Raw genomic sequence first — 11,317 nt, forward strand, 5'->3', positions numbered from 1 at the left:
GAGCTGTTTCCTGTTCACTAGACTGAACACAACTTTATTTATTTTAAATGAGGTTTTAGATGTTAACACAGTGTCTCACAATGGTTCATCATTTATTCTTTCTTATAATGAATTCTACATGTTCAAACGGTTTGTGTAGAGGAAGAAACTGAAGGCAGGTTTGTGTCTTTGTGCTCAGATTATTTTCACACTGACATAAATATATTATGCTGATACCTTGTAATGCAGGAAATGAGATTACCTGTTTACCTCTGCTTTATCATTGTCTTGACACTGAAATGTTCTTTGAGACATTAAGACACTGATGACAATGAACAACTCAAGGACAAAAATAATAACACACAATTTATATAAAAATAATAGACAACATTATTAACTTTTTAAATTGTTAATAAAATTAAAAGACATGATACATGTTGCTATACTACCTTGTTAAGTACAGCTCTCAGATCAGATTCTTGAGATACTATCATGAATAAATACTCCAATTCATAATTATTTGCTTCAAAATTTATTTAAAGATAAAAATGTTACCTTTGGTTTTAATGGCTTTATTTCAGTATTAGATGCTTCAATGTGATGTAAATGTAAATCCTAAAGCAAAGAACTTTAGAATTGTACCTAGCTACAACACTGTAATCAATATACTTAGTTACTTTCACCACTGGATATTCTAGTTGAATTGATTTTTGTATTTTTACACAAAACAAACAGAAGGAAACCTTAACTTAAATTATTAATGATAATTAAATGTTGTTTATATGTTATGTGTTTGTAGTGTATATAGGCCTATATTTATATAAAAGAGTTCGATCACAAGAGCAGATATAAAGCCTTACTTAAAAAGAATAAACCAACACCAGTTGATTGAAATTCCCTACAGTGCTCAATAAAAACGGGATTAATAAAAGTGTTTTAAATGTATATATCTTAAAAGCCAAAACTGTTTTACTGATGTTACCTGGAGTGCACAAAAAAGGCTGATTTAACAAAAAAAAAAAAAGATATCTGTTTTTACAAGTTAACCCTCCAATGCATAATGTTTGGCTCCAAACAATATGATGTCCGAGGGGACACTGCCCTCTGGTGGTCCACACATGCAGTGGATTCATCATCCAGGATCCTAACACGGTGTTAATGAAGGAGTTTTCCTTCCCCATGTGGACCAATTAGAAAGATCCTACTGACCTGACAAAAATATAAATATACATTTGAATGTGTTTGCAATTTGTCATGACTCACTACAAACTTTTTAGCTGATCTCATTGTGACTTGTCTTCAGTTTTTTGTCAACCAAACAATGAATCAGCTAAGAAAATAATCAGCAAATCAAGCAATTAATTCATTAATTCAACCTTTATTTAAATCTCTAAGATTCATCGGGTACATCCTCATTTCCATCATTCCATCATTTTCTTATGATAATGTGATACCTGGTATGAAGGTTAACAAGGTGCCATGGTTGATGTAGAGTGTGAAAACATTTTAGATTTCTAAATGAATGTGAGAATCATTAGCTAAATCAAACATTACAAAGCCGCTATTGTCTGACTGACTGAGTTGTACTCTGCATGGCTGATGGTTACACTGTTATGATTACTGATCAGCCTTAACAAATCATGATATTAACATCTCACTTCCCGTTGATTATATTCATAGTAGTAGTCATATCTATCCATGAACGAAACCTCACAGTTCATTGATTTGTATTCATTTGATTGGTTTTGTGAATTATATACTCTGTCTGAGTATATCATATTTGGATTATTTTACGTCAGGTTTTTGATTCACAATATTAGATGAATTATAAGGGAAATACAGAATGTCACCAGAACTATACCTTATTACATTTTTTTTTTTTATCGTATTAGGAGCTGTTTTACTGATCAAAATGTTTTTTGATTAATTTCAAAATCTGATATTTTAATTTGTGTTGACCAGCTGTTAACTTATCAGCTGCTGACTGACCACTACTGTTCAATCAGATATTGGCTGTTTTTTTGCCTCTAGTGTTTTTGTTTCTTGTAAAAACAAACGCCCCCTGGCGGCTGACGCACGCCTCACGTACTTGGACAGAATCATCCAATTAAAGATCACGCTCGCCGTCGATTCATTTGAGTGACAGGAACTCAAGCCAATGACAGTGCGCCTGCGCAGCTGGCAGTGTTGTGGGAGGGCGGTGCGAGTTGCTGCTCGGCAGCATAGCGGAAGAAAATGGCGGCCGTGGCTGCAGAGCCAGGAGCTGCGGCGGTTCAGACAACAACAATAACCGCGGCTGCGGACGACGAAGGCCCACCAGAACCGGGCGTGGACGACCAGGGACTCTCAGGATGCCTACTGGATACCGACGAGCCGCGGGAGTATGGCCCAGGTGTGGAGTTGGTCGTCCCCCGGGTGGAGGATGTTGGGGACGGGGAGGAGCGCCGCCATGTCAGGCCGGAGCTGGAGCCCGCGGCGGGAAAAGCGCTCTCCGATAACGCCGTAAACGATGAACTGATTAACAGCTTTCCTATGGATAGGGTCATGGAACGGTTCTCCCCCGGAGTACCGAGTGATCCAGAAGGCGGCGGGAACGTATCGGTGCAGGCGGTGTACCGCAGCATCCTGGCGGACCCGCAGCCCTCCGCCGTCTTCCTGCATTCGTTCCCGGCTCCCCCACCCGTCACCGAGGCCGGGCTGTCTTTGGCGGAACCAGCGGAACCGACTACCAACGTTACGACGGACAGGGCTGAGACCGCGGATCGAGACAGAGGGTATACGGCTCTGGTTCAACCGGAGCTTAGGCCCGACTCCGCCGAGGACGCCATGTACGACGGCACGGCGGAGCGGCTGTCGGTTCTGGACAATCTGGACCCAGACTTGGGGTACAGCAAAAACTCAGCCGGGACAGAGGAGATGCCGGTCCGCGGCTTGCGGGACTCCTCCCCGCCCTGCCGATCCCCGAAGAGGCGACTAATGATGGACACCGTGAAGCCGGAGAAATCTGCTGGAGAAGACTCTTCCCGTCCGGAGCCCGGATCTGAACACGGTCTCGGTGATCCGCCCCTCGCCTCTATGCAGGATCTGAGTCCTGGGTCCGAGGTCCGGGTCTCCTTGGACCACGTCATTGATGACGCGCTGGTGGTGTCCTTCCGGTTGGGTGAGAAAGTGTTCTCCGGGGTGCTGATGGATGTTTCCAAAAGGTAAAGTTTGTTCAAATAAGATGTTAAGTCACTGAGAGATATATTTCAAAATAATATCAAGATGATAATTTCCACCTGCTGGTCTAGTCTGATTATATGGAAACGTCAAAAATTCAACCAAAACACATTTTTTTCTTATTGCCTCTTCGGTCTTTAACATTTTGTGTTTTTCTGTGTTTAATGAACTCGGTAGTTTGGAATTACTTCTTATATTGATGTTTTTGTCTTTCCTAATGTTTTTTGGTGTTGTTTTGTTTAGCATAGGTAGGTTATCATTCAGACGCTGAATGTGGTCACATTTAAATATTGTGTGGACCTCAAAAGAAGGATATTCAGATGATTCAACCCTCCATTTAACATTAAAGACCACAGTTCCTCACATGTTTTTTGACTGCACCAACTCCTATTTATGTTGCTGGTAGTGCATGGACATTTTCTCTAACCCTAACCCTATTTTCTGGTATTAGGACAATCAGAAATATTAATAACTATATTTAACAGTTTTCTATAATCAGTTATCTGCAGAGGACTTGTTGTAACAATGCCTTGTTCCAAAAATGTTTTTGTCAACTCAGAATCCAAAAATACTGTGTACAATCACACTGTTGTCTCAAGTGATTAATTGATTAATATTTACAAATGTTACATTTTCCTTGGTGATGTACATCATCAGACATTAAAACGGATCACTAATAAAAAACTGTCCAATGCAATTAAGTTTCCCTAGGTTGAGAATAGGCTGTAGCGAGGAAAAGTAAGGACAAATTGAGTGACTTGCACTGTGAATGGGCTCAAATGGGAAAAAATATAAATGTTAATTAATATCCTATATGTATTGATGTAAAACATATTTGCATATGTTAAGTTTAAAATGTCCTCAATGTCTTCAGGTTTAATTCTAATCAAGAGTTTTAGTTTTAAGATCAGATCTCAGGTTCTCATACCAAATCAGTCTCTTTATTTCAGTTCTCACCCGGTTTGTTTGTTTGTTTGTTTGTGTGTGTGTGTGTGTGTGTGTGCGTGTGCGCGCATGTGCAGGTTCGGACCATACGGTATTCCCATCACAGTGTTTCCCAGACGGGACGACCGGAATCGCCCTCCGATGCCTATGCAGTCACAGCCAGTTACCAGCGACGACCCGTCCACCAAACAGGAAGAGGTCACCACGAACCCTGCATCCTCACCCCCTCCCCATCCTCACCCCTGGACCTCGAAACCTCCACCGCTGTTCCAGGAGGGTGCACCATATCCTCCTCCTCTGTTCATCAGGGACACCTACAACCAGGCCTTACCTCAGCCACTGCCACGCAAGATCAAGCGGCCAAAGCGGCGCTACCGCTGCGAGGAGCCAACCTCTATCATGAACGCCATTAAGCTCCGCCCCCGCCAGGTGCTCTGCGATAAGTGCAAAAGCGTGGTAGCATCAGGTGGGCACAGGGAGGCCCGACGGGGTCCGGTGGATCTGAGGGGTGAGGAGGCATCCCGGCGGCGGCGACCAGCTGACGGCCCAATCTCCTCAGAGCTCAAACGGCTAAGGAGCGACGACAAAGGGGGACGTACTGCAGTAGACAGACGTTCATCATCGGGGATACGTGTGTCATCTTCATCATCATCTTCCTCTCGCCGTGTCCTGAGGGGTGTGGCTTCATCTTCATCCTCCTCGTCGCAATCATCATCCAACCGCATGTGTCTGAAGCTGAACTCTAAGAAAGTTCTGTCCAAAGGTTCTGCTGTCGATCGCTCCAAAGCACGGCAGGTTCTCAAGAAACTAGCGAGGAATTCTCAGCCACCGCCGCCACATCGACGGCCCAAAGACCAGAACCAGAATCAAAACCAGAGCCAGAACCAGGAGCGTACCAAGGCTGTGACCCGAGCTGCAGCCCTGCAGAACCACAACCAGAAGGTCCACTTCACCCGCCGCCAGCATCTCAGCGGCGCCACCGTCAGCTCGAGCTCCCACACGCCTCTTCCACCCAGAATGCGTCTCAAACCCCAAAGGTATCGTACCGACGACAGCCAGGTGCCCTGCCCCTCCTCCTCCTCCTCCTCCTCCTCCTCCTCCTCCTCCTCCCCAACAAAACAGGGCGCACGCTCGTCGCCTCCCAAACCTGCTTTAAGCCCCACCCTCACACCCACACCTAGCACAGCCATGCACGAAGTCCAGCCCCCGCCCTCAACCACAAGTCCTCCTCCAGTGCCCGAATCCACTGCAGCCATTGTTGCCTTGGAGTCACAGGAGGTCTGTCCCCCTGAGGAGGCGGGGGTTGAGCAGGGAGAAGAAGGAGATGATGGGCAGGTGGAGGATCCTCCCCCCCGACCCTCCTTCCTGGACTCCTCTCACTCAGAGTGCAGCTCCACAGAGACCTTTTTTCTCCCTACTCATGGAGATCCAACCTCCTCCTCCCCCCCTGTTCCCACTCCCCCTCCCTCCTCTTCCTCCTCCTCTTCCTCCTCCACCTCCTCGTTAGGGCATAAGTGTCCCCCCTCCTCCTACCCTGCCACCCCTCCCCCTAGAGCTGATGGCGAGGAGATGCAGGCTGCTGGCGAAGAGGAGGATGGAGGTGAAGTGAAGAGGCGTCGCAAGTCTTCCACGTCCTCCTCCTCCTCCTCGTCTTCGTCCTCCTCCTCTGTGTTCTCCAAGTTGGTGTCCAAGTGTTTGCTCCCTGATGGGCGGACGGTGTGCGTCGGTGACATTGTCTGGGCAAAGATCTACGGTTTCCCCTGGTGGCCGGCGCGCGTGCTTGGCATCACAGTGTCGCGGCGTGGCGACACAGGGCTGGCAGTGCAGCAGGAGGCAAGGGTGTCCTGGTTTGGCTCCCCCACCACCTCCTTCCTGCCGCTCACCCAGCTTTCACCCTTCCTGGAGAGCTTTCAGTCACGCTTTGACAGGAAGAGGAAGGGGCCGTACCGCCGCGCCATTGCAGAGGCTGCCAGTGCAGCTAAACAGCTGACGCCTGAAGTCCGGGCGCTGCTCACTCAGTTCGAAACGTAGCATCAGCTACTGCTTACCCACCTCCCCACCCCTCCAACACATGCCACACCCCATCCCCTTTGCCCGCCCACTACAGGAAGCAGGAGCAGCTTGTCGTTCCTCCTCCTCAGACTGATACCTGTCTGTCTGTCAGAGACTAATGCAGACAGATGGACAGTGCTCATGTTTCTATTTCCTATTCTTCCTGTTTGGAGGAGGGGGCGGATGTTCAGAGTTACCTGTCAGTGTTCAGGGAAGCAATGGACAGGGCTTACTTCTAGGGTTACCTTTCCAGTCTTCATAGAGGTCATCAGTTTCAGGCAGATGTCAGTCAGCAGCAGTGTTTCCATTCGCCTCACTGTCGCAGCGTTGTCGATGAATGAAGTTCAAACCCCAGTGAAAAGAAACAAAGATTTAATCAGACTACATGTCTAATTTACAGTCTGGGTTAAAAACTGGTGGTGTGGTTTAAAGGCTCTATCAAGCAGTGAGGCCTTCTAATGAAAGAGGCGGTACAGATGTGTTCATGAGAAATGGAGGATCCAGTCTATTGTTATCTGGCTTAAATCACTGGAGCCCTGCCCTGAAAACTGAGCCTGATGATTGGCTGACAGAGCTGCATGAAATGATCAACCAGCTATATGAAGATGTGTCACACATTTTACACTGACTAGAATCAGTGATGTATTAAAAAACACTAATAAAATTCCTTATGGTAGCCCTAAGCTGACACTGGCTAAACCATGCTCAGCTGTTTTGAATGCAAAGAGTTGATCATTTTAAATACATTTGATTAAAACGATTGATCAAACCGTCTGACATCTGAATCTCAGATTTGAATGACTCTATAAGTTCTGAATCAATGCTGTAGAGGGCTTTGGCTCACCATGCGTACCCCTCATTAGTCTGGCGGTGTGAAACACTGTGACACGCTTACATGTCACTCCCTGTTGTGTTGGTTCTCCTGAACTCCCACAGACTAAAAACATTTACTTTATATTATGTTTCTATTTACTTAAAACTGTGAAACACAAAGTTATCCAAACTGAGGCCAGGGGGCCCAAACAGGGTCCATATTTCTTCTGATTGATACAAACATGAAGTGTTTCGTAAGCTGGGTCAGATACTAATCACACACAGTTCGCGGTTCAGTTCCCATGGCAACAGAGCTCCTACTCTAACAATGCAGACAACGAAACAAATTAAAATCAGGTCCTTGTTTTGGATCAAGTCCCTGTAGTGCTGTATGAAATCAGGTCTCTCTATCGGATCCAGTCCCTGTAGTGCTGTATCAAAGTATTTTTGTCCAATCCCTGAGAATGTCACCAGTCTGTTACAAAGCTACTCATGTTTGATCAATCAGATTTTATGATCAGTTATCAAACAAGGAATGGTCATAGATGATCAGTGTGTCATTGATTAGAGAAAAAGTCTCTTAATTTGAAGCTAAGAGATGTTTTATGCAGGTGATGTTGGTGATGTCTCACTCGCTCTGTGCTTGAGACCCTGGACCTCAGTTTATTAACATTTGCCTGACAGACGGACAGGTAGGACACACTGACTGTTAGACAGGACAGCTGCTCATGCTCTCATGATGATGATGATGATGATGATGATGAAGGTGGATTTTCCCTCTCTGCTGTTTGTAGTGTCAGCTGTCAGACTCTTTTTACCGTCTGTTTGCAGATCAGAGATCCTGAATTTAAAAAAAAACAAAATAACTGTTGGGACAAAATAAGTGAAACACACGGACAAAAATAAAAATGAAAGAGAATCCGTCTGAGAGTCGATCTGTGTACTTGTTTTTTTCTGATGTTTTAAATCTATTAAAAAAATTGTCAAACTTCTCTTTGAATCGTCCTCGTCGTCATTTAAAGCGTCATTCTTCTTCTGTGGGGATTTTACCGCAGGGGTCACTGCAGTGCCTTGCTCAGCAGCATGCTGGTTGCATACCTCAGTCAGATTTTCTCACCTGCAAACAGATGTTTGGTAAACGGGTCTCCAGAGCTGTTTTTACCAAAATTATCGGCAATGATAGAGTAATTCTGTTTTTATCTTCAGACCTGTTCAAAACTCCATTGAAATTTCTCGTTTTAAATACAAACTTGATTTAATGAGACTGAAAAATTAAGTCAAATATCGGATTGATTAAAAGTGTTAACAATATTTACATTATGTGTCGCTGATTTTAAGTATAAAACATCTCTGATGATAAGAGTGGGAAAATACCAGTAGCGTCTCACTGAATGTTGGAATATATAATTTGGTGCTGGGTTCATACTGTTTGTTGTCAGCAGGTATTGGTTAACTTGCTAACTTCTGGATGTGTAAATAAGCAACTTTTTGCTGATAAGTTCAATACACCACTTTAAAAGTGACATCAGTTAACATCGGTTAAGCTTTAACCAATGTTAATATAACAATAGATATATCAAACATATACATCAGCAATCTGGAATTAACTAAATAGAATACTGGAGGGTTAAAATTGCAACAGCCACAGCTTCACTTCCATTAATCAACTATCAGGTAGCATCGAGGAAAATATTAATACAGTTTGAAGTGTCATTACAGAAAGATGAATTATCTCAAGTGAAGTTTGATTTACAAGAGGAATGGTTTACATTAAATCTCTTTATCGCATTTTATTTTCCCCAGTATTGCAAAGTCATGACCGTTCATATTTTGCCTCTTGTTAGTACTTGCTTTGAATTGTGTTGGTGTGACTGTGGCTTCAGAATATCAGAGTAAACCAATCAGAGGCGGAGAATGGCATGTAATGTCTTTGCCATCCTGGAAAAAAAAACTCTGTGGTGGCATCATTGGTGACACCTCTCTCTTTGTCTCTCTGCAGCACGACTCTGAAGAGCTGCTGATGCTGAGAATCCTGCGCTGTGATTGGCTAAGAGGCTGTGGGCGGAGCTAGAGCAACTGATGATCAATCACATGGACATATAATCAATAATTATTTAAGTAAAGAGTTTATATTTATAAAGAGAAGAAAGCTCATGCATCAGTTTTATCTGATCACTAAGCGTTTCCATGGATACTAGACTCAAACCAGTGACATCACGTTTAATTTTGCGACCTCCAATCAGCAAGCAGACCATTAATCTAATCAATCAATCAGCTCACAGATTAATGTTTATTGTTAAGCGATAGGTCAGGACATCTAAGCTTAGTTTAGCAAAGAGACTGGCAAGTGGGGTTAGCTTTTAGCCAACCTTAGCACAGAGTGAGGCAGTCAGGGGAAACTGTTAGCATAGCTCCAGTCAGTGTGATTGATGGGTGGTTTATTCACTCATCAGGTATAGAGACAGAAATGTTCTTCAGCTTCATGTGTCAACAGGTATTCTGGCCCCAGACCCCTGCTGTGGGTTATAAAATGTTGCTGTAAAGTTAATATAAAATATGATAATTGTGTCTTGAATATGTTGCGACTTCACATTTAAATTTAGCTTTACTTTTTTAGCTGCCAATCATTTATTGGTTCCAATTTGGGGTCAGGAGAGGATTGCCTATGGGTCTGGACCTGAATTCTTAGAGATAAACAAACATTTTTATTTTTTATTATTAATTCACGAACATAATAATGTTTTCGACCCCCAAATGATGCCCCTGCAAATCACCTACTGGTCTTAGAGACTTCATGGCTTTTTATGCAGACCTTGAAGATTCTAAAATCCTGGTCCACCAGAGATCTAGATTTAGATCAATTTAATAATCAGCTGTTTGTTGTTTATTTCTTTTTACGCTGAACAAACCCTAAAATGAGGAGTTATCCTGCTGTTGACTTTTTAATGCTTATTATTCAAAACTGTGACCGTTTATAAAACACAGGGACAAGGAAACAGGTTCAGAGTTTGAACATTTTTGCTTCTACACCTGGGAACCAGCAGTCGCAACAGCTGTTCATAAATTCAAATTTATCCTCATGCTAATGTCAGTGCTAACAAAGTGTTCTAGCATAAGTAAATTAAAAACAGGTTGCAGCTCAGAAACTAGGTCTGACGTCTCAAATTTACAAAATAATTACACCCACTGTAGCTAAAACTGCTTTTCCACCAGAATTAGCAGGTCTGCGTGGTGTTTTTTAAATCCGGGTCAGCCCACTAAAAATTACCTGTTGGCCCCAATCCCACTCCCTGCAAGCAAGGCAGCCCGTCTATGATTTATGTTGTGCGTCACTGACGTCATGTCACAAATGTGCAGGAAACAGTTGTAACTGAAGAGGAGCATCACAACCCGTGCAAAATGACTCGTTTCACTATCATAATTTGAGCCATTTGGGCCAACAACATTTGGAAAGTCTAGAAGAGCTGCAAAATTATATTATATTGTCCTCCTTCAAGTTAGCCCGGTACTAAACCAGAAGTTAATGGTTTATGTGGGATTTTTGACCAGTGAAAAGTATGTATAACTGAAATGACCAACAAAGCTGATGTTGGCATGCTAATGTCTGACCCATTTAGAGTAAAAGATGTTGGTCTTAAAGGGAGTACAATCGACATATCTGACCCAAAACTTGAAAAATCCTGTTTGATAACAATAAAATCAAGAAGATTATATATTATATTTCATGAAAAATAACACCTCAAACTATTAAATGTTATACTAGTAATAATAATATTATTTGAGTGAATGACGGGCTAATTATGACCAGCTCAAAGAAACTGATATTCATCTCCCACTGTAAACTTTATGAATATTGCTAACACTGAACAGACAGGTTCGTCCATTTATGCACACAAAAATAAAACAAAATGCCAGGAGATGTCTCCGAGCAACAGATTTACACATCAGTAGTCTTTATCAGCTGAGACATTTTTTAAGTTTAAATGGCGCAACCTGATTTAATAATGATTAATTTGAAGTCAGCTGAAAACTTATTTTAGGCATTTTTTGTTAAGGTTGAAGGATTTATGAAGAGCTGCTGCAAAGCAGAGTCCTGATCTGCAGTCTGAACTGGTTTAAACTGGCCTGAACTGGTTATCTGAAGGTTATTTTATGGTTTGAATCATCTATCCATCCTCAGGCATTTTTTTGCTCTGCTCTAAAAATGATGCAAATATGTGATGAAAAGCATAGAGATTATTATTATTATTATTATTATTATTATTATTATTATTATTATTATTATTATTATTATTATTGTAATACTATG

The 11,317-nt window shown here is 42.8% G+C and overlaps 1 protein-coding gene across 1 annotated transcript; it reads left to right on the plus strand.

Annotated features, from left to right (window-relative positions):
* Positions 1-1,402: 1,402 nt before the first annotated feature.
* pwwp2a (PWWP domain containing 2A) lies at positions 1,403-8,008 on the plus strand. The gene is made up of 2 exons (XM_037120246.1): positions 1,403-3,182; positions 4,221-8,008. Exons 1-2 carry the CDS (start codon positions 2,215-2,217, stop codon positions 6,172-6,174), a joined length of 2,922 nt encoding a protein of 973 aa, XP_036976141.1. The 5' UTR covers positions 1,403-2,214; the 3' UTR covers positions 6,175-8,008.
* Positions 8,009-11,317: the final 3,309 nt, after the last annotated feature.

Source organism: Acanthopagrus latus, chromosome 13 (genome assembly GCF_904848185.1).
Source record: "Acanthopagrus latus isolate v.2019 chromosome 13, fAcaLat1.1, whole genome shotgun sequence".
NCBI classification, from domain to species: Eukaryota; Metazoa; Chordata; class Actinopteri; order Spariformes; family Sparidae; genus Acanthopagrus; species Acanthopagrus latus.

Excerpts from the sequence above, each read along its gene's own strand:
- pwwp2a (XM_037120246.1), top strand. The coding sequence starts at position 2,215 with ATGGCGGCCGTGGCTGCAGAGCCAGGAGCTGCGGCGGTTCAGACAACA. Across the intron at positions 3,183-4,220 it reads CTGATGGATGTTTCCAAAAG|GTTCGGACCATACGGTATTC; the intron begins GTAAAGTTTGTT and ends GCGCATGTGCAG.